The 24,293-nt window shown below is 43.3% G+C and overlaps 1 protein-coding gene across 1 annotated transcript in view; it reads right to left on the bottom strand.

The window, feature by feature from the left end:
- The window catches only part of LOC137278328 (lon protease homolog, mitochondrial-like), a 32,944-nt gene that overhangs the window by 5,712 nt on the left and 2,939 nt on the right, over nt 1-24,293 (bottom strand). Inside the window, exons 2-18 of the mRNA XM_067810599.1 lie at nt 19,606-19,694; nt 18,101-18,220; nt 17,421-17,482; nt 16,332-16,564; nt 15,712-15,773; nt 14,978-15,048; nt 14,415-14,473; nt 14,090-14,173; nt 12,920-13,051; nt 10,908-10,996; nt 10,485-10,623; nt 9,737-9,859; nt 9,265-9,320; nt 8,723-8,810; nt 8,174-8,296; nt 7,225-7,341; nt 20-160 (exon numbers count right to left, since the gene is read on the bottom strand). Coding sequence (XP_067666700.1) covers nt 20-160; nt 7,225-7,341; nt 8,174-8,296; nt 8,723-8,810; nt 9,265-9,320; nt 9,737-9,859; nt 10,485-10,623; nt 10,908-10,996; nt 12,920-13,051; nt 14,090-14,173; nt 14,415-14,473; nt 14,978-15,048; nt 15,712-15,773; nt 16,332-16,564; nt 17,421-17,482; nt 18,101-18,220; nt 19,606-19,694 — 1,788 coding nt within the window. The remainder of the gene's footprint in view (nt 1-19; nt 161-7,224; nt 7,342-8,173; nt 8,297-8,722; nt 8,811-9,264; nt 9,321-9,736; nt 9,860-10,484; nt 10,624-10,907; nt 10,997-12,919; nt 13,052-14,089; nt 14,174-14,414; nt 14,474-14,977; nt 15,049-15,711; nt 15,774-16,331; nt 16,565-17,420; nt 17,483-18,100; nt 18,221-19,605; nt 19,695-24,293) is intronic.

The following is a 24,293-nucleotide window of genomic DNA, read 5'->3' as shown; positions in this document are numbered from 1 at the left end:
CGAGAATGAAACTGCCGACCTTCTCTATGTGTTTCTGGAGGTTGCGCACTCCGCTCTCCCTACAATACGACTTAATGAGTGTCTTGATGGCATCATCAGTGATGTCAATGTTGTCCTCCTGAACCCCGGAGTGCTCTCGGGCTTGTGGAATCAGGTATTTCTGTTAAGAAAGACCACACAAATCATACACAAGGTCATGGCGTTAGTTTGAAAGTCAACCTCTTTAAAGATTTTGAGGTCAACTTTGTTGGATTCATGCATCTAAACAATGGTGAAGTCTAAGAGAAATTGACCTATGGCTTGTGGGAATAAAGTGAATAAATGAGTTTAGTTTTACGCCACACTCAGCAATATTACAGCTATACGGCGGCAGTCAGGAAATAATCAAGTCTGGACCAGACAATCCAGTGACCAACATCATGAGCATCAATAAGGGCAATTGGGAACTGATGACATTTGTCAACCAAGTCAGAAAGCCTGACCACCTGATTTCGTTAGTCGTTCTTACGAAAAGCATAATCACCTTTTATGGCAAGCATGGGTTGCTGAAGGCCTATTCTACCCGGACCTTCGCGGGTAATTGAAAGAAAGTGCTTATGATGCAGACAAATACAACATAACCGTAGTTTAGGTCATGTTCAAAATGAAAAGGACAAATGAAGATCAAAATGTGAAATTCAATGAAAAATGGAACGTCTTGAGCCACATGGCCAACTACAACTCAGCAAATTAGTAAACATCCAAATTCACCACAATCAGATCAGATGAATGGACATATTCAATTTCTGCTTTCAGTGTAAAAGTCCATGACAAAAAGTAAAAATTTGACAAAAAACATGTACACTGGAGTAACAATGATTCATGGACATAAGGTAAGTGCGGCGAAAATCATATTTCAAATACATGACTTCATTTCATATATGCACTAATTATTCCATTCACTGATTCAGTAAATTGAGAATGCCTATTTTTCCACTCATGAAGCCTTTGTTTCCCGAAGCCATTTGCAATCATCACCTATTTGTGTGCTCACAAAATGTAAACATCACCCTGTTCAAACATTATGCAGTTGGTTACAATATATCACATTTTCAATATGGCTGTTGCTCTTATGTTCAACGAGAGACCATGGACAGAAGAAAACAAGACAAACAATTATTCATATAATTCAAGGACTGTTACTACATGTTAATATTTTGTCAAGCTGGAAATTCGAACAAACATGTAGAGGTTGCAGATTCTTTGAATAGAGTCCTCCTTGGGGTACTTATAAGCATTTAAATGTTCTTTAAATTCTCGCGACAGTTGTAACTATTTTTTCAATAAAATATATACAAAACAAAAAACATCGGTTTTGTCTTGTGAGACCACCCCTACAGGGCCCCTGGCCCCGTGATAGCCAAAAGCAGGTAACTCTTCAGATTATAGCCTCCAGCAAAACACTTCCGTTCTGTAAGCAATACAGACAGAATGTGGGGAGGTGGGTGGCCTTACCCCAAGGAGGACTCTATTCAAAGAATCTGCAACCTCTACAGGTTTGTTCGATTCTTTTTCATAGAGATCCTCCTTGGGGTACTTATAAGCATAAGACAGACTCCAAAAGACTGATCTTAGGGAGAGGCATTCTGTCTGCTCATAAACCTGACATAAGATGATAACCTTTATTACGTTTAACTGAAAGTAACAAGGAATCAAACTTACCTGGTCACGTGACCTTCTATGCCTTGCGGCGGGGGTGCGGACCAGGGTCAGGCTATTACACGGTCTAACCCTACATTTCTATGAGAAAGTCGTAGGGTGCTTATAAAAATGCCTCCCCCCCTTTTTTTTTCACAAAAAACAGGAGTCGAGACAGGCGACCGATATATCAGGGTCCATTCTCGTGCACCGGCCAAGGTGCTAGGGAAGACCTGAAAACAGTCTAGACCGGTAAAGCAAAAAATACCACCACCATAATAGAGCCCACCACTGGGATAAAAGATGGAAAGTATACAGTAAGACACCATCACCAGTCTACTTGTTGCAGCTACAATGTCAAATGATCGTTCGTCAAATGATCGTTCGTCAAATGCAAGGGTAGCTCAATCAGCTAGGGCACTCGTGCCCTGCCCACTGGTGAGAACTGACTGGCCAAACCGAGCACGCTCGCTTGACAGTCTGTCTAACTGGTAATGACGGATGATCGTGCTCGGTCGGCTCCAAATAGCCGCAGAGCAGATCTCCTCAATGGGCAAGGCAGACGCATATGCCTTAGACGTCGCCACAGCCCTAACCGAATGAGCTTTCAAACCCTCAGGGGGCGTACGACCTTTCGAGGTGTATCCCATACAAATGGCAGAGACAAGCCACCTAGATATGGCCTGCTTGTTCGCCAGAAGGCCAGCCTTGCCGCCACCATAACAGCAGAACAATTTATCATTCTTCCGAATGTCTTTTGTTCGTTTGATATAAGCCTTAAGGGTCTTACGGACATCTAAGACATGAGCACGTCGAAGAGAGGTACCGGGCGGCGAAGGCTGCGTGAAAGCGGGAAGCTCAATAGGCTCCGTAACGTGAAAGGTGCTATCTCTCTTAGGACGGTAAGTATCTGGCAATCGAATGCTCACTCTGTCTTTGTGAAACACCATTAATTCAGGGTTGGCGGACATAGCGTGTATGTCGCCTACCCGCCTGCCAGAGGTTACCGCCACAAGAAAAGCAGTCTTCCATGTCAACAGCTGGAGGGACAAAGCCGACAGGTTGTGAAAAAGAGGACCGGACAGCCAATCAAGAACGACTGGCAAGTCCCACGGGGGACTAATCCGCCGGACAGACGGACGGATTCTGTCCACGCCTGCAAGAAAGTGCTGAACTAGAGGGTGCTGCCCCAATAATGCACCATCGACAGGAATGTGGAAGGCAGAGATTGCCGTGGAGTAACCTCTAACTGTAGAAGCGGCCAGACCGGCTTCCAGTTTAGATTGCAGAAACTCCAACACAGATACTAGATCTGCAGAAAAGGGATCGAGAATCCCCCTGTCGACACACCAGCGCGCATAACAGGCCCATCTATCCTCATATTGAACGTTCGTCGAATCCCTCTGCGAAGCCAGAATTGTGTCTGCAACTGGTGCAGAAATTCCTCTCGCATGGAGGCGACTCCGGACAGCAGCCAAGCCACCCACTGAATCCTGGGATTGGGGTGTGGCGCTCCGTTCTGGGATAGTAAGTCCGGTCGAAAGGGTAATAGTACAGGAGGCTGAGCCAGAAACCTGAGAATTACCGGAAACCTGCTTTGAGCCAACCAAAGCGGTGCCAGAAGCACAAGCAGCCAAGCCGGTTGTGCGGTCAGCTGCAAGAGGACTCTTGAGATCAGAGGAACTGGTGGGAACCCCACAGCACTCTGTCTGTCCAATCGAGCAGAAAGGCGTTGTTGGCTTATCGCTCTCGGATCTGGTATCCTTGAGCAAAACACAGGAATCTGATTCGTCACCCCAGAGGCAAACAGATCTACCTGGAACGACCCGAACAACTGGGAAATAATCCCGAATATCCCCCGATGCAGCATCCACTTGTGTGGGGCTAGTATACGTCTCGATAGCGCATCTGCGCGGACGTTGTCTATGCCCGGGAGAAAAAAGGGGAGTACCCGAATGTCGAACTGGTCGCACCACAGCAGAAACTGCCACACCTCCTGAAGGAGGGACGGTGACACTGTGCCGCCTTGCTTCAGGATATACGTCATAGCGGTCTGGTTGTCCATCTCTAGGCGAACCACTTGACCCCGCACTGACTCCACAAAGCTCTCGAACACCCGGCGGACTGCTCTCAATTCCAACACATTGATGTGTAGGGTAACTTAGTCCTCAGCCCAACGGCCCGAGACTGATAGTTCGCCCAGGACGCCCCCCCAGCCTGTGAGGGAGGCGTCCGTCTGAATCGAGAGGGAAGGTGTCGGTGTCTCTAAGGGGATCCCCCTGGACAGATTTCCGACTTCCGTCCACCACTGCAGGTGAGGAATCAACCAAGCGGGAGTCTCGAGAATAGTCTCGTAGCTCTCCGAATGGGACCACAACTGGGCTAATGCCTGTTGAATGGGTCGCATCCTCAACCTCGCACGCCAGACCACGTCCACTGTAGCCGCCATAGTGCCCAGCAAATGAAGCCAAGTTCTTGCTGTGGCTCTGGGGAACTCGAGAAACTGAAATACAGTTCTCTGAACTTTGACGATGCGGTCTGGGGCTAGGGAAACAATCCCCTGAGCCGTATTGAACCGTGCCCCCAAGAACACCAGATCATGCGTAGGGGTCAGGTCTGAGTTCTTGAGATTGATGATCCAGCCGAGCTTCAACAGGATGTCCATCACTTGTTGTGTGGCATCGTGTGATAACAGGAGCCTGAGGGCCCTCAAAAGCCAATCGTCCAGGTACGGATGACAACATCTGCCCTGTGACCTGGCCAGCTGAGCCGGAATCAACATAAGTTTGGTGAACACCCTCGGCGCCGTGGAGATGCCGAAGGGTAGAACCCGAAACTGATAACACTTCCCGTCGAACGAAAACCGAAGGTATTTCTTGAACTCGGAGTGTATCGGAACATGGAGGTAAGCGTCCTTGAGATCGATTGACGTGAGCCAATCCCCTGTCTCTGAGGAAGAGATCACTGACCGCAGTGTCTCCATCCTGAAGGACGGAACCTCTATGAACTTGTTCAGCCCTTTGAGATTCAAGATCGGTCTGAACCCTCCGTCCTTCTTGGTCACAAGGAAGTACGTGGAATAAAACCCGTCTTCTTGTTGACCTTCCGGAACCATCTCGATGGCAGCCTTGTCCAGTAACGACTGGACCTCGGCACGGAGGACCTCTGCTTTTTCCCGGGAGACCGGCACCGGCACCTAATGCTGTCCCTCGCCAGATGAGAGTGCACGTCCGTAAGCTGCCGGCCCAACACTGCCGACGGAGAGTCGTCAGCAGCGCTCCCATGATCCAACAGCTGCCCCTGCAAAGCAGAAAGGTAAGCTGAATGGACCACTACTCTCAGCTGCTGGGCCGCACACCTATATTGCTCCTCAAAGGAACGATAGGCGGACCTTAGCACTGGAGCGGCCATGGAGAAGGGCGGCAGCCGCCGGCCCTGCCTGGTCGAGGCCAAGGAAGAGGAGGAGGACCCCCCCAGGGTGACCGAGGCGTACACACACTCGTCCACCACTGGCGGTTCGAATAGCGAATCCTCATCCAGTTGATACCGGCGGCTAATCTCCGGGAGATCAAAGCGCGACCGGGTACCCGAAAGGAGCGGATTCACTACCTCCCCGACCAGCGATGGGAGCAGGCGCAACCTCGCCTCGGCGACCTTAGTAGACGCGAACGCCTCCCCGGGGAGCCGAAACTCCAAGGGGTCGGGCTCCGACACAGGAATAGAAACCTGAGGTAAGACCTCGGCAATTTTCTCTCTAACCTGTCTTAGGGACGAACCGAACGAGTATGTGACCTCCGACTCGCACTCCTCCCCAATCCCCCCCTCCTCGATATCCATCTCCTCACGCTCCTCAGACAGGGAACCTTCACCGTAAAGCGAACCTGTCGAGGGCGCTACCGAGACGGAACTCGAAGGAGCAGAGAGACTAAGAAGGGCCGAGCCGCTAGGTTCGCCCCTGCCAGAGCCCGAACTAGGTCGCCTGGGCAACTGGGGCAAGCCCCCCACCGGAGGGTGACCCGAGAGCCCAGGAAATGGATAGGATGTCGATGCCCATAGTGGCTGGGCAGCACTAGGCTGCCTGCCCACCGTGGCACTAGGCGTGCTGACCGCGGTCAAGCCGCCGACACCGGGCGTCGTTGCCCCACTTGCCCCACGGGACAAGCTGGGGTCGACTGCCCTAGGCACATCCGCCTGAACGCCCGAAGCGCAGGACGGCTGCCCAGAGGGAGGAGCGTTCTCCGAGCCTAAGCCTGGGCCGCGGCCTCCCTCAACTGAACCACCATGGCCGCTCAATGAAGATCGGGCGTCCAGTTCCTTTCGGAAACCAGACAGCGCCGAATCTATCATTGATTGTACCGAAGACATCTGTTGCTGAAACAAGGCATTAATTGAATCAACAGAGATTAATGGTGCTTGCGAAGTAGGGGTAGGTGCTGAGGATACAACGGCAGAAGAAGGGGAAGGGTCCCTAGACACCCTGGCCTTCTTAACCGACCCCTCCGAAGAAGAAGCTGTGCCTTTCTTTTTGTGAGAGTGCTTAGATGGAGGGTCCTGAGCCCAGATATCACCCCCTCCCCTTCAGTAGGTTGGAATAGAACAAAAAGTCCGCGTGTCTAGACTTTCTGGTCTGAGGGGTAAACCCCGCGCACATATCACAAGACTGATTGTCGTGAGGACATTCCACTAGGCATCTTAGACATACATCATGCAGGTCTTTAGCCGGAATGGAGGATTTGCATGTTGAGCAGGATTTAAACTGCAAGGCAACAAATAACCTCCTAGTGTTGCATAATAAACAACAATAAAACAAGACACGCATGGGCGCAAAGCTAAAACTAAAACTACGTACAGAGTTAAGGTAAAAGCTAAGTGCCACGACACCATAGTTTACGACATATTTTTTATAAAAATAGTAGTAAATATGGAGATAACATGAATAAAGTACATAAAAGCATAGCTACACAAGCTTACTTTTTTTAAAAAAGACCGCCATAAAACTGAAAAGTTTTGGCGGGAAAAAAGGTTTGCCTTCCACCATTACGCTAACCACGTGGCTACCAACAGGGACGGCAAAAGTTACAACAGTTTGACAAGTAAACTGTAAAAAATGATTCCTAATGCGCCCATGCGTCTAATAAAGAAACCATACATACAGTTTGAGCCTCTGAGGTACTCATCTTAGTACTTGTCTTTGTCTTTGGTAAGCAAGAATCTCTGTGAACGCTGAAGCACGTCTGCATAGGCGAGCGACAGAAAAGGAAGTGTTTTGCTGGAGGCTATAGTCTGAAGAGTTACCTGCTCTTGGCTATCACGGGGCCAGGGGCCCTGTAGGGGTGGTCTCACAAGACAAAAACGATGTTTTTGTTTTGTATATATTTTATTGAAAAAATATAGTTACAACTGTCACGAGAATTTAAAGAACATTTAAATGCTTATAAGTACCCCAAGGAGGATCTCTATGAAAGAGAATTGATAAACCTTTCCAATTTCACTGGTAATGGAGACATCCAGATGACAAGGGTTTTGTGTGTGAGGAAAGTTACCTACATCAGCAATGGCCACCTTCTCCTCAGCAACATATCCTGACACGTCGATCATCTCCATCCTGTCTCTTAGTGGTTCCGGGATTGTGTCAGTGATGTTAGCAGTGCAAATGAACAGCACCTACAGGTTTACAGGATACTAATGTTACTCAGTAAACACCATGAAAAGATTCTACAACTATCTGCCCCAGTGACAGATGTTGGCAAATCAACACTGATAAGAAAGTATACTGAACAGCAAAAGAAATGCACTTTCGAAAAAAATGAAATCTCATGAAAGTAAGCGTCTTCCATTTAAAAAGTTGCATTCTTTTTACTGTTTAGTATAGTAAGACTCTTTCACTGTAAATGCAATGAGGTACCAGCATCTACATATCAAGTAGAGTTCATAGTTTGATGAAATACCAGTGTCCAGCACACCTACCTTGAGTGAGTGGAGTTTAACAAGACAGTTACACAACAGACGCCTCATTTTTCTTGCTTGTTTGTTAAATATTCAAATCTGGACCAGAAGACTGAATATTGATAGTACTAGCACTCTTTCACACTGTCAGGATAGGAAGAGACAATCATTGCGTCTCCTTTGCTTGACAATATGAATAAAGCATGACAAGCATTTTCAACAAAGATATGGAAAACATTAACTATTATCAGCCAATGATCAGGATAACAACACTTCAAACCAGGAACCTCCATAGGAATACAGAGCCTTGTTCCTCAAGACAATTGTAGTGCTACAACCATTGAAAGTCTATGTTTCAGTATGGGATCTTGACCATCTTAGCACTAAGACACCATTGTGGAACAGGACCAAGAAGAACCAAGAAGAAAGAAAGTGGAATACTGCTTGGCATGTTTCTTACAACAAGCAGAATCCCTTATGTGGACAAGAACCACCATTAACAATACTGACAATGCCAATAGCTGTCGTTGTTCTTGGAAACAGAACTTACCTTTGACAAGTCAATAGGGACGTCCAAGTAGTGGTCGAGAAAGTTGGAATTTTGTTCTGGATCCAGCAACTCCAGTAGAGCTGACGATGGGTCACCTTGATAACCCTTGCCGATTTTGTCCACCTGGGCAATAAACAATAAAATAGCAAACAATCCAAATTTTATAATGCATGTGAAAGTAAGCACCATTAAGCACAAAAAGATGATGTCATACTGTTCCAGAAGCCAAATGGCACAGTGTCAAGACGTGCACTGAAAATAATCCATCTTTGAACAATTTCAGTGACAGATTTTGTATCCTGAAAATCACCCCAACCTGCAAGATAAAGTTTTTCTTTTGGCAATTACACAAACAGCTCACAAATCAGTGCAACAAGAAATCTCTAGTTTCTTAGCCCTACAAAAGCCTCAGATTCCAATCTTATAAAAGCCTTAAAATCACTAAATCTATTATTCATAATGACAAAAGTGCACACATCTTCGGCAGTTCATGCAGCACATTTTTTCGAACCCTATGATCTTGGACATCACAGATGCCTTGTGGCTTACCTCGTCGATGAGAACAAGGGGGTTTTCTGCTTTGGTTTTCTTCAGGCACTGTATAACCTTCCCTGGCATGGCACCAACATATGTCCGCCTGGCGAAAAGACACCATTCAGTGATGAGTATACAAACACTACACAGCTTAATAAACAAGACTCACACATCTCTCTAGAAACATGGACATACAGGGCGGGATGGATAATCTGGATACCCCGGACCCATTATGACCATGTGACTAGCAGACTAAACAAAATCATTGAAAAATTATATTATACATGCCATGTTTAATAACAACACTGTACCACTGTACTGGCTTAATAGACATATTGATCTGACATAAATCGCTTCCAGTGGTTCATGATAAGGGATGGGACAGGTCTGAACTTTCTACTTGGGTACCCCATCGCCTATTACCCTACCCTACCCAGATACCTGATATGTTAAGTCCTGACATCAAATTTGTTAGAAATGGCAAAATGTTCTTCAGCTTGGCGTCTAAAATTTTGAGTTTTCAACAACTGATTGGGTCGCATGGATTTTACGCTCACCGGTGTCCTTTGATCTCGGCTACATCAGTCATGCCACCAACGCTGAATCGGAAATACTGCAAACAACAAACATACCATAGTAGCTCAAAGTCACTATCTAGCTGTACCAACATACACAGAAACCAATTCAGGCATTCCCATTGTATCTCCTTGAATGGTTGCTGTATTTAAACATCAAGTGGTAAGTAGATCAAGACACAAAAGCTGAGATAATTCAAACAGGTTATAAATACATATGTCTTCCATGAAGAAAAAACTAGTATCATCCTTTCTATAAACATAAAATTATTTTAACATATTATGCTAAAGGTGTCAGTGATTAAAGCAGCCTTCACAACGCAACACAAGCCTTTGGTTTTTTCCTCTTCAGGTAATGAACCACACCTGCATAAGGTGATATGGTGTAACATTACTTGGAAGCCAATAGGATACAGTATTGAGAAGAAGTATTCCCTGTGTGTTGGTCACCTACCTCTCTGTTGAGTGCCCTAGCAATAGACTTAGCAATGCTGGTCTTGCCTACTCCAGGTGGCCCATAGAAGCAGAGAATCTTGCCTTGCACCGACCCCTTCAGCTGGCTCACAGCGATGAATTCCTGTACAGCAAACATTGAAAACATTCAGACCAATCCCTATAGGACAAAGATTAACTGGATGCTAATTTTGGGAATTAGCTGAAATCTCACAATTGATGATTCATTTATTACCAATAAGCAATCTTCAAAACATATCAGCTAGTGACATTTTTCTGATTTTCCACTTCAGATTGTGTTTGCAGATAAGTATAAGAAGATGGAACATGCTACTATGGAACATGTAACTTTATAGTAGTGACAAATTTCCTGTGCATAAACCCCATTCAGTCTTTAAAAATGTTCAGTCATGACTTTTAGTAAGTGAAGCAACTTTTCTGACAATTAAACATGTTTTCCATCTCTGACAACTTCTAAGATATGCTATGTTGTTAAGTGTTCCAAACACTAAACAGGAGTTCCAAAATCCCTTGTGTTCGATTGTAAGAAAATGTGACCGAATGCTTGGTCATTTGGTCACTGTGACCCATCTTCGATTATTACAATAAATCAAAACACTACTAACAGATGCTATTGATAAAGAAGTAGTCCTGGGCACTATTAGCGCCTGAAAGACAAGTTTTAACCGGGAGCTACTTAACAGGATGTGGGTTGTGGTGATGTCAAGGTTTAAAGGGGACCTACTCACCAGGATGCGTTTCTTGACATCTTCCATGCCGTAATGGTCCTCCTCCAGCACCGTGTTGGCTTTGTCCAGGTCCATGTTCTCTACTGTGTACTTCCCCCACGGCATGTTGGTCAGCCAGTCCAGGTAGTTGCGGGTCACACTGCACATACATGTGTAACAGAACATATCAGTACAGGTTCACTTAAGTGAACATACACACAGACAGCACAAATCAGTTTTTATACCTTACATTTTATGTGCATATCATTATTTGTACAAATAAATTTGCATACAAATTTGTGTTCAAATCACTGCAGATAGAATTATGTCACTAACTCCAAAATCACATACCTCCAGTTTTGCTATCACTGCACTAGCTCCCAATTGTGCACAGAATAACCTATAAACTAGCCACACAAATGACTTAGCCTCCTTGTGACTTACTTGAACTCTGATGAGTGGTTATCAAGCAGTGACAGCTTGGTGAGCTCTTCGTCTATAACGTCCTTCACATGTTTCGGTACAGTCAGGTCCTACAAGGACAAACACTGGACATTGAGCTTGGAATCAATGAATCATGAGCATATTATTAATGGCTATATCATGAACATCAGATCAAGATTTTGAACATGCAAATAAAGTAAATTATTGCAGATGCCAAACTCTACACAAAGATATATCAACTGGCACATCCATGTACTCACAGGTGAACTTGGTGAGCTTTCCTGAAAGGAATTTTCTTGAGTGGAGTGGAAGTGCTCATTACCATTCCCTTCATGGGAGAGGCAATGGCATTACCTAGAGCGGAGTGGAACTGCTCCTCAATGGCATTACCTAGAGTGGAGTGGAACTGCTCCTCAATGGCATTACCTAGAGTGGAGTGGGACCGCTCCTCAATGGCATTACCTAGAGTGGAATGGAACTGCTCCTCAATGGCATTACCTAGAGTGGAGAGGAACCGCTCCTCAATGGCATTACCTAGAGTGGAGTGGAACTGCTCCTCAATGGCATTACCTAGAGCGGAGTGGAACCGCTCCTCAATGGCATTACCTAGAGTGGAGTGGAACCGCTCCTCAATGGCATTACCTTGAGTGGAGTGGAATTGCTCCTCAATGGCATTACCTAGAGTGGAGTGGAACCGCTCCTCAATGGCATCACCTTGAGTGGAGTGGAACTGCTCCTCAATGGCATGACCTAGAGTGGAGTGGAACTGCTCCTCAATGGCATCACCTTGAGTGGAGTGCAACTGCTCCTCAATGGCATTACCTTGAGTGGAGTGGAACCGCTCCTCAATGGCATCACCTTGAGTGGAGTGGAACCGCTCCTCAATGGCATTACCTTGAATGGAGTGGAACTGCTCCTCAATGGCATTACCTAGAGCGGAGTGGAACTGCTCCTCAATGGCATTACCTAGAGTGGAGTGGAACCGCTCCTCAATGGCATTACCTAGAGTGGAGTGGAACCGCTCCTCAATGGCATTACCTAGTGTGGAGTGGAACCGCTCCTCCATGGCATTACCTAGAGTGGAGCGGAACTGCTCCTCAATGGCACTACCTAGAGTGGAGTGGAACCGCTCCTCAATGGCATTACCTAGAGTGGAGTGGAACCGCTCCTCAATGGCATCACCTTGAGTGGAGTGGAACCGCTCCTCAATGGCATTACCTTGAGTGGAGTGGAACCGCTCCTCAATGGCATTTCCTAGAGTGGAGCGGAACTGCTCCTCAATGGCATTACCTAGAGTGGAGTGGAACCGCTCCTCAATGGCATCACCTTGAGTGGAGTGGAACCGCTCCTCAATGGCATTACCTAGAGTGGAGTGGAACTGCTCCTCAATGGCATTACCTTGAGTGGAGTGGAACCGCTCCTCAATGGCATTACCTAGTGTGGAGTGGAACCGCTCCTCCATGGCATTACCTAGAGTGGAGCGGAACTGCTCCTCAATGGCATTACCTAGAGTGGAGTGGAACCGCTCCTCAATGGCATTACCTAGAGTGGAGTGGAACCGCTCCTCAATGGCATCACCTTGAGTGGAGTGGAACCGCTCCTCAATGGCATTACCTTGAGTGGAGTGGAACCGCTCCTCAATGGCATTACCTAGAGTGGAGCGGAACTGCTCCTCAATGGCATCACCTAGAGTGGAGTGGAACCGCTCCTCAATGGCATCACCTTGAGTGGAGTGGAACCGCTCCTCAATGGCATTACCTAGAGTGGAGTGGAACTGCTCCTCAATGGCATCACCTTGAGTGGAGTGGAACTGCTCCTCAATGGCATTACCTAGAGTGGAGTGGAACTGCTCCTCAATGGCATTACCTACAGTGGAACGGAACTGCTCCTCAATGGCATCACCTTGAGTGGAGGGGAACTGCTCCTCAATGGCATTACCTTGAGTGGAGTGCAACTGCTCCTCAATGGCATTACCACTACTCTAGCGAGGAACTTATTTTCGAAGATATTACCTTCAGTCTGGCTAGGAACTTCTCTTCAATGGCATCCTTGTCATCCTTCTCAATGCCCAACTCCTTCTTGATGATCTTCAGCTGCTCCCGCAGGATGTATTCTCGGTGCTGTTTCTTTACCTTCTCCTCCACCTGCGACAAAACAACAGACACTGGAAAAACACCAGACAGAGTCAGTGCAAAACTACACACAATTCACAAAACACTAGAGATTCAGTAAACTGGATATTTGTTTCAGTTCATGCACCCACTATTCCAATTCATTCAGATTCCATTAAGACTTATGTCCCTTGACACCTTGACAATCGTTTTCTTATATCCTACAGTGAGTGAGTGAGTGAGTTTAGTTTTACGCCGCACTCAGCAATATTCCAGCTATATGGCGGCGGTCTGTGAATAATCGAGTCTGGACCAGACAATCCAGTTATCAACAACATGAGCATCGATCTGTGCAATTGGGAACCGATGACATGCGTCAACCAAGTCAGCGAGCCTGACCACCCGATCCCGTTAGTCGCCTCTTACGACAAGCTGAGTCGCCTTTTATGGCAAGCATGGGTTGCTGAAGGCCTATTCTACCCCGGGACCTTCACGGGTCTATATCCTACAGCCATGGAACAACAGTGGTAACATTAGTGTACCATAAACATTCATTATGCAAGGATATGACATTATCGAAGTACTATCTCAAGGAGGTGATGATAATTGGAGACCAAGGGCAAGGCAAAGACTTCCCATGCATGTCCATGTATGTACAGTTGCTTGTGCTAGTCTGATCTAATGAAAATCTCATAGTGGTAGTCCACTGAAATACAATGTTGTAGCTTAAGATGGATACCTTACTCGGACACAAGAGACAACCTCTGACCCACCCAGTAATTGTTTAATCCTGTTAATGTGAAGCCCAAGGAGAATCACTCTTAATGTACACCTGGCTGTCCCTTTCTTTGCACTCCACCCTCGCAATAAATAGTGAACTGTATACATTTTTCAGTGATCGTTTATTAAAGAACTTTCTTATTATTTGGATATAAATTCTGAAACAAAAACTCACAGAGTTGGTCTGATGTTGTTGCTTATGATCAGTTTTTGAGCCAAACATACTATAGATCACAGAGACCGTCTCAGATAATGCTTTGTGAGCTAGTATCAGTGGATGACTCAACTGACCTCTTTACCAATCCTCTGCTGGAGCTTGCTGAGTTCATACTCCTTCTTCAACAAGGACAGGGCCAGCATCAGTCTCTTTGGTACCTGCAGCAGACAAGAAAGACAGAACACATCACAAGCCATTATTAGAATACACAGCTTACTAAGCTAAAAAGGTATCCTACCTTATTATTAAACCACATAGTTAGGAACAGAATTTAATCCCAATCTGGAAAAATAAATGTACTAGAGATGTATTATTCTCTGGATCTCAATGGGAACCAACAGAATGTACTAGAGATGTATTCTGGGAGGGCAGCAAGGGTTATACAAGAGGGGTTCTTACGTTTGTTTCCTCCAGGACCTTCTGCAGTTCCTGGGCCTCCCCTGCGGTCAGAGCAGCACCTAAAACAGCAAAGGTCAGTACTTAGACATTCACAAATTCTCTGATAATTTGATACTATATCAGACAGTGTGTGTGAAAAATGAACTGTGTTAATTGTGATTCAGTCAGTGTGATCCTACTCCGACAAACAACAAACCCAATCCCTGTACAGGCATTCCTGCACAAGCACCCTTGATACAGTCAACATGATTCCATTCCACCAAACCACAAACCCCATCCTTGCACAATCACCCTTGATACAGTCAACATGATCCCATTCCACCAAAAAACAAACCCCATCCCTGCACAAGCACTCCTGATACAGCTAACATGATCTCACTCCACCAAACTACATACCCCATCCTTGCATAAGCACCCATGATCCAGTGACCATGATCCTACTCCACCAAACCACAAACCCAATACCTGCATAAGCACTCCTGATCCAGTCAACATGATCACACTCCACCAATCAACAAACTCCATCCCTGCACAAGCACCCTGACTTCATTATGACTACTGACCTAAATCACTGATGTAAACTGGATTGTCGATCACTCTCTGACCAGCTTGGATGATCTGGGCCAGATTCTCCCTGGAATACAGACAATATAGAGTCAGTGGATGACAAACATCAGCAACATACCCTCGAAAATACTCAATAAGTCATAACTTATCATTTTCCAAGGGCTAACTTTAGAAATCTGTGGAAATACTTCAGGTAACCTTTCTTATACACCAATAACTAATGTATCCAGAAGACAGTGGCATTTGTGCATATATGTTGAATACAAAGCATAATTTTCTTACACATCTGATATAATTGTGACATTCTTGACTTAAATTTAAAAAAACTGGATTTACATTTGTAAAACTGGTTCATTCATAGTCTGAAAACTACAGTAAAATCACTGCAAAAGTGTCAGGTCAAACTGATGGACTGCAACATCCACTACTGTATGTGCCCAACACTTCATGGTGCATGCCCAGTCTCTCATGAGATACAGATACAAAAACATCTACTGAACACAACATCACATTTTCCCACCCCTGAAAATAATTACTGATATCAGTATAAAAATATTTGCTTCCCAATAACAGCTATTTAGCATGGTGTTTCCAAACATGTTCAGAAATGTTCACTAGACATCCATCAATCATAATAAGACTGGTCTTACATAACTTAGTATGTATGTTTCTACCACACTGACAGTGTAGCTGAGAGCAGCTTGTCCAGTATAGATTATTATCCATGTACCTGTACAGAGGGTTCATAGCTATGATGTCTCGGATTGTTTTCACAACTTCAGATGTCAGCGCCTGAATAACATCAAATACTGTTTTACAAACAAAAACAAAAACTATCCCAGCATAATACCATATAATGCCAAGTTGGCATAAAAATTGGTCGACATGAAGACAGTAAAGACAATGCTAGCTAAAGGATACTCCTACAAAATACAAGAATTGACATAAAAATCAGACATTTAATCAGGTGAGATCTCCCATCCTTGCCAATGAGTTACATCACCAAGTCCACAGTTTCCAATGGGCCGTATCCACCAGGACCCAATTACTGTAGTCGGTGTTAAAATATAGGAGACACAAGCACCTCAGAGCTATGATTGCTTTGTGATACCCTGACCAGATCGTATTTTGGACCAGCCCAAAGGCTTATACCTCTCTTTTAATTGATTGCAATGCTGCACTCAGCAATATTTCAGCTATATGATGGCAATCCAGAGATTGACATCCTGAGTACTGACCTACACAACTGGGATACAATGACTGCCCATTACTCGGCTCTTCTAACACAGAACATCACTAACCAAAGCCAATTCTAAAGAAACAAATGTAGACAAAGGTAATAATAATAACCTTTATCTCATCATCACTGGTAAATGGTTCATGCTGTAGGTTCTCAACATCCACCATCAGGACTTGAGAAATAGGCGGCACAGGTGTCGGAGCTTGAAGCATCTGCTCTGCTGCATTATCCAACAAGGGAGACGACTCTGCTGCTTCTGGTCCCACTGACTTTACTGACTCCTCGACACCATTTCGGCCATTACGTCGTCTTCGTCGCTTCTTCTTGTTACTGTTATTGGTGTCTAATCATAAAATAAATTTCTTGTTGGAAAATTTCAACAGTTGTAATTCTGACCATGACAAAATATTGCTTAACAAACTCTCTCTAATTTTGACAACTAATAAATGAAAACACAATTCTATTTTCTTTGGATAAATAACTATTAGGGATACTCATTTGTAAGTTTAATTATCGTCTGATATAGCTACAATCTACCACAGATCCTGATAAAATCGGTGCCGAAAGACTTTTGCCTGACCTTTCAATTCATCAATCAATGATTTTGTTTCTCATGACCTGCACAGGTTGCTTAGGATCTCCTCTTTTAAGGAATCTCCATGGTGGGATAACAAGGACCTAGATTGCAGTTCAAATCCAAACAGTATCCTGAACGAATCTTTTAATTTCAGAAGACAGGGATGCAAATATGAGAGTGTGAATTTAATGCTGCTTTTAACAGCATTCCAGTTAATGGGGTATTAAAAGGCCAAGCTTTCTATAACTTACAAATAACACTCCTACAAAAGGTCAACATGTTAAAAAAGACACAATTTTGATGAAGTGTTGTAATCTGCTGACCAAATAAAACATGGGAAATTGTTTTTTGTTGCTATTAACATATACATATTAATATTTGCCATACAGTAAACTACATCATTAAAAGGAACATTCTCACACAAAGTGACAGATATAATTAACTGTTTAATTATAGGCCACTTTAGGTTCATTATAAACATAGTTTAATGTATATCAATTACACTGATGACTTCCAAACACAAGAAGGGACAGTCAAAACCATGACAGGTCTGTGGGTCTACAGTGCAAGGGAGGTAACTCTATCCAACAGATACACTATCCTGCCTGAAATGTTGTTATACCTGTTTCACTGGCTTCAACTTGCACTTCAGCTTCCTCTGACAGAAGACCAGTAATCCGAATCCTGAAAGGGAGTTTTTAAAATGTTGGTAATAAAAAGAGGATAAAATAAAAAGGTCTGCAACAAACAAATCAAACATACACTATAGCTACACAACCCATGAAATCTGATATTCATATACATTTGTACATGGTAGATTAACAGCATTTTATTCTGTCTTTTTGATGTGAGTGAGTGAGTTTAGTTTTACACCGCACTCAGTAATATTTCAGCTATATGGCGGCAGTCTGTAAATAATCGAGTCTGGACCAGACAATCCAGTGATCAACAGCACAAGCATCGATCTGTGCAATTGGGAACCAATGACATGTGTCAACCAAGTCAGCAAAACTGACCACCCGATCCTGTTAGTTGCCTCTTACAACAAGCATAGTTGCCTTTTAAGGCAAGCATGGGTTGCTGAAGCAATGTGAAAAGTGGTTAAAGATGACCAACTATTATCAAAAATACACTGACATGAATCTACTGTGGGTGAACAACATTGGAACAAAGAAAACAAAAACACATGAAAATTGGAACAATTACAATTCTAAGAAATAACCAAGAAAACAAGCTATCCTAAGGACTGAAAATACTGCATCATAATGTATGCTTGTCTTAGAGAGATCTGCAATCTTTTACCTGCGGTGTGCCATGACAATCATCCTAAGCTTGTCTCCGAGATCCTGCATCTCTGTAATCTGGACAAATGTTCCCACATCGTAGATGTCATCCAGACGGGAGACAACATCGCTCTCATTACTGGAAAAAGTGATGGTATTACACACAGAACATTTAGAATTGTTTAAGCCAAATTTATCACCTTAGAATTCAAAATAGATTTAAGTCAGCCAAGATGTGTGCAGTGTGTTTGTGGATTTTGTGCTAGTCCAAGCTAAAACACCCTCTACAGTGATACATAGGGTAACTATTGAGAGGGAAACAATTATTGGCACAGCAAAGGTCTACTGCAACATGCTACATGGCTACTGCGAGAAACTATTGCAACAGATTTTTTTCTCCTTGGATTATCTGATTTGAAGTCATTTCCCAAATGAATGTACAGTGAGACCCTGGATATCCGGACACATTCGTTTTTGCGGCTTGTCATTGAGGCTTCGTGTGGCTGTTATAGACAGTCACTTCTATTGCACATGAGATAAGATGGGACCTGGGTATCCGGGGTCTCACTGTATTTCCACCCCTGAGACGTCTACCAAAAGTGAATGCGTTCACTTTCAGTGTCTTCAAGTAGTGTCCAAAACTTTTGTGCACCATTTGTTTTCAAATCTGGTTTGTAAGATGTAAAAGATGTAAAAGTACTAATACTGTATCAAACAATCGATAAACTGTAGCTCTTAGCCATATGCTGTGCTATATATGAAATAAATACACACATACTATCGATGCATCAACAGTTTTTTGTTTCTACTAGTACTATTGATTAACTGCTTTAAGAAAAAATAAAAGTTGCCATCCATTGACAGTTTGATGCATTGTTTTAGCCCTTGTGATAACCCAACAAGCACTTGAGCCACGTCAAAACATGAGTACCTCTCAGACTCTGTTATCTATCCTTTATTGTCAACAACAAATACTGCCTTTTACCATAATTGAGTATGATGCAGGATTCAAACCACAGCCCATCCTGTCTGTAAACATATGATCTATCCACTACACCACAGAGTGAGCGAGTTTGGTTTTACGACGGCAGGGGACCCCGTGAGTGAGGTTTTACACAGATTTTAGCTCTATTCCAGTAATATTACAGTGGGGGATACGAAAAATAGACTTCATAAATTGTACACAAGTGGGGAACTGAACTCACATTTTCAGCATGATGAGCAAATACCTTAACCACTACACTACTCAAATGCTCTTACACCACAGGGACAATCACTAGAGTATCCGATATCATCAATAAAATATCACACCTGGCCATTGTTTCTTTTGTTGATTACCACTGCACTCAGCAATATTCCAGCTAAATGGTCTCTCTGGGCAAGATAACCCCGTGATCAACAGCATGAGCATCAATCTACTCAAATCAATCTACTACATCAAGGATTGTTGAAGACCATTTTAACCCTGATAGTCTCAGACCGTGTGTGGGTCAGTATAACCGAGAACTTATCACTCAAAATTACCTGTCATCTTTTTTCAAGAAGACGCCGGCATATGGTTGATTGAGTCTCACTTTCCTTCTCAGCAGATCCATCAAAGTTTTGTCACCAACCTGAATAGACAAACATCATATGTACTGAACGGGCAAAAGAAATGTTGTGTAACATTGGAAATGACATTCCAATATAAATGGAGTATTTCAATCAATTTATCTCAAAGGTCACATGCAACCAAAAAATCAATCATAATTAAAACACAAATATCACATATTCATGACATATAATATACATTGCTGCTTGTGGAAAAATAAGTAAACAAAATTATATGCGTACAATCGTGATTCTAAAGTGCAATATTTTGTACGAAGCCCTTGGGAGACCGAACCCAGTCATAGAGGGTGGATGTGCACTCAAGTCTAACGACGGCTTCCGATTGGCTGCTTCATTTGCTGATACGCTGAGGTCTCATGGTGTGTACAGAGTGATGATCTGTTTGATGGGCATTTTAGAAGTATGGCGAGTAACAAGAATGTAAGATTCTTTATTGATAACAACATTATTTATTGTACTTGATGCGTCGTTTCAGTATGGATTCATATACCATTGTCAAACAAAATCAAATACACTAGAAGAAGTTGGTTATCCATAAAGAATGTATATAGAGATGTTTGGTTTTGTAAATACATGTTCTCTGAATTTGCGTTTGATCCAATCAAAAATCATTTCAGTAGAGATGGTGAACTACTGCGTGACTGGAAAGTGTCATTCGTCCAAGTACAAAGCAGGACTTCAAACTGACAAGAGTTTGCATCAGTTTCCGTCACATCCAGTCATCCAAGAAAAATGGATGTAGTTTGTTTGCAACCCAAAGACATAAAAACATGTCATGTGTACATGTATCACACCTGCCTAATTACATAATGTGGCAGAATCGGGTGCATGAGTCAAAAATCAGTTTATTTTGTTTATGGTGTAGGTGATTAGCCTGATAGGTGTTAAGTTCAAATTGCATGTGGTCAATGATTGAAGCTGTGTATTGCATATTGTCTTTAGCAGACAGGCAGGCAGGCAGGCAGACATATAGGTGTCAATAAACCAGATATTGAGCTTTCTCTGTGACAGAGGCTGCTTATCACAATCAACAAGTTTGTTTTATGTAACGAGTAGTTTATTTACTTGTTTGTGTTCACAACCAAGATTAGACTACTGCTCACGACATCATACTCCGGGCATGCATACTGTTTCAAACTCTGCGAACCTATTCACTATGCATGCGTCATGGGCGCAGCGCAGCACAACTGTCAAAACCACTTTTTCCCCCAGCGCTGGGGGAAATTTAGTGAATCGTTTGAACTCTTATTTCGCGGGCTTTTATTTCATCACATTTTTCTCAACTTTATAGGTTGAATGGGGGCATTTTTGATGATTTCTTTCAGTAAGTGCATACCAAAAGGTATCAGACACTGCAAAGTTGTATTTTACGTTGCATGTGACCTTTAAATATTAACCGGAAGTAAGGTTTGAGGAAAACATGAATTGTGGACATAAAGCCTGTTTTGTTCAAAAAAGTATTGTTTGAGATTGAGGTTAGAAATGTTTTTGTTTGTGGAAAGGGAAAATTTCACAAACACACAACATCGAACATTCAGGCATAAATTGCCAGCTTGAAAGGCAATCATCCACTTGTTTTCTGAACATAACAGCTATTGCTAGGTAAACGAGAGATCAACAACAACATTGGGCATCTACATAATCTCTATCATCTCCTGTCCACATAAGGACACGAGATGCAAGCCAGCTATAGGTCTGTTGTTGTATACTGAACCGCAGAAAAAAACGTCACTCCCCTTTGGCAGTCAGTTTAATTCAAACACATGTAAATGACATAATAACTGTCAGAAAGATTTCAAAATTGACATGTTTGATCATCAACACTTCAAGATGAGTTTCAGACAATTACATGTCAAAATGACGACAGGTGGCATGATAGTGTGAACTGAAAGTCAATAACATGTATAGCCACCTTGAGCGTTGATAAAAGCATTGCATCATCTGTACATGGAGTGGAAGAGACAGCTGATGAAGGCCATAGAAACTTGCGCCAATACTCAGTGATATGTTTGAGAGAGTACAGCTGCAGCTGTCAGCCTTGGTTGCAAATCACTGAGCCTCATCGGAATCTCATCCCACAAGTTTTCTATCAGGCTGAAATCTGGACTGGGGGCAGGCCATTGAAGAGTTTGTATGCCGTGTTGACAGAGACAGTCCCTAGATTGTCTGGCAGTATTGGCACGTGCACTGTCCTGTTGGAAGATGTGGTTTCCATAATGACCAAACTGTGGCATAACAAAGGATCTCAGGCCTTGATCAATGTATCGGACAAACGTTACAAAATTTCTTCGACCAGGACCAATTTTCTGAAACACCACAGGGCCTACTTTGTGACTGAGAGCAGCAGCATCCCAAATCATTATGCTTGGATCATGTGGACCTCCCCACAAATGTCTTTCCAGACATTATCATCTGCAAAACGCTCCCTGCATTGACGCCACACTCTCACTCTGCCATTAGCTGTCGAGGTACAATACTGGCTTTCGTCACTACAGTTCGCCATTCCCAGTAATGCCAACTCTGATGATGTGTGGCCCACTGGAGACAAGCATCACAATGTTGAACAGTGAGGATCAGACCACCGTAAGGCCCGTGACATCTGACGTTCCTCTGCCTCAAATGCCTCCGCACTGTGTTGGTGCTGATGGCCAGTGGTTTTCCGTGCAGCGTCTGTGGACACTTGAAACGATTTTGCTGGTGATGATGGATAATCTGCCAATTTTGCCTCAGACAACCTTGCCACAGGCTTCTTCCAATGCGAGAACAGTCAGCTGTGCTTCCTGTGACTTGGAGTCATTGCTGTCGGTAGTGCACTATTTGAAGATTAATAGAAAAATGATTTGCAACATGTCTTGCAGTCTGGACAGCATTCAGTCTTCCTAAAAATGTGGTCCCTCTAAGGATGACACATCAGGACGTATATTGTCATTTTCATGAAATACACACAAAAACCTTGTCCAATCATCAGCAGGGGATGTAACCATGAACATGTAAGATAGTCTCCTGTTATGTGTACAAGTGCTTGTTACTTTAGTATCTGCATTTTGACGACATGTTTTTTGTATCAAATACAGAATCTGAAAACACAATTTTCTGAACAGTGGCTACAAACCAAGTCTAGCTAAAGTATGAAATGAGAAGAAATAATTAAAATTAAGATGATGAATATCTGGAGAAATTTTGGGTGGGGTGGCATTTGTTTTGAAGTTCAGTATATATGTGATAGGTATCTTTATAATGGTGACTATATCAGGAGTACTTCATATTCCATGACTGTTCTGACTGGTATCTTGCCCCAGTGGTATGACACTATTAGGCTATTGTTTATTTTACCAATTCATTGCTTGGGTAATGTGGTTGTACCCCTGAATAAACATTAACTAACTCCATTCAACCCATGACTCTTGCTCTCTATCAAAGTTAAAATAATAATTTCTTCATAAATATGTTGATAAAATGTCATATTAATCAGATTTTATAACAAAATAGACCTCATAGGTTTACAATTTTATATCTGATTATGGATATATCAAGTACCGTGATGGCAAAAATGGCGCCATTTGAACTCAACGGCACCTCACCTTGGCGAAAAAGGCTTCAAATCTTATGGTGAAAACGACACCAACTAAAATTTTCTTGTTTCACTTTTGTGAAATAAAAAAAATATTTTGGGTAAGTATGATCAACATTCAGCTAAGCAGACCAGCCAAGAAGTAGAAGTGGAGAAGAAGGATAAGGTGAGTCAATGACAAAGTAATGAACAAAACACTCACCATCCACCGACAAAGATTATCTGTACAAACAATTATGGAAAGTTTGTCCTGATAATCAGATTGCAGTGTGCTTAGGTAATAAATATGTCTACTCTGCCAACAATGATTGGAAAGTGAAAACATCCCACCCTTTGATGACTTAAGTGCATTTACTCAACTGGAATCACTCAAACTCAGAGTCCAAATGAAACTGTATTTAAAACCCAAAAAGGTGCCCATTACACATCATTCATTGCAATGTCTCACCGCTGTGTCGTATGCAATAAGACTGTCAGAAAGAACCAACATGCTGTGTCTTGCGACCTGCGTGATTTATGGACTCATCGAGTTTGTAGTACCGGCCTGTCTGTATCACGTTACTGTGAGATTAGCCAAAACAAAGAGGATTTCTCTTTCATATGTGTTCGTTGTCAACAAGAATTCCTTTGACAACATGATGTTCAATGTCAACTTTCATGTAAGATTGGAATCGAACATGACCATACCAGCTGCCGAGCCACATTCCCTGAAAGAGGACATGGTTGTTGAGGATGTAGTAAGGGCTCCTGACATATCTGGCATCAATATTTCACCAACTTCACTACCACCACAAGACAACATGAATTCGAACGATCCACAATAAAAAACACCATCCTTGACCCCACTATGGCTGATATTCCAAACGTTTTCACAATCGTGGAGACTGGCTCAAAGAAAGAAAAGAAGAAGCTTGTCGATTCAGATGGACTTACGTATCTCATTCGTGTAAGCACAGATGACACTTCTTCATAAATATGTAATTTATATGTGTAATTGTTATATATTCAGCAGGTGAAATAAAAAGCTGTG

This window comes from Haliotis asinina, chromosome 3 (assembly GCF_037392515.1).
Source record: "Haliotis asinina isolate JCU_RB_2024 chromosome 3, JCU_Hal_asi_v2, whole genome shotgun sequence".
Lineage (NCBI taxonomy): Eukaryota > Metazoa > Mollusca > Gastropoda > Lepetellida > Haliotidae > Haliotis > Haliotis asinina.
Note: the sequence above shows the minus strand (reverse complement) of the source record. Positions and strands in the feature narration are given on the sequence as shown.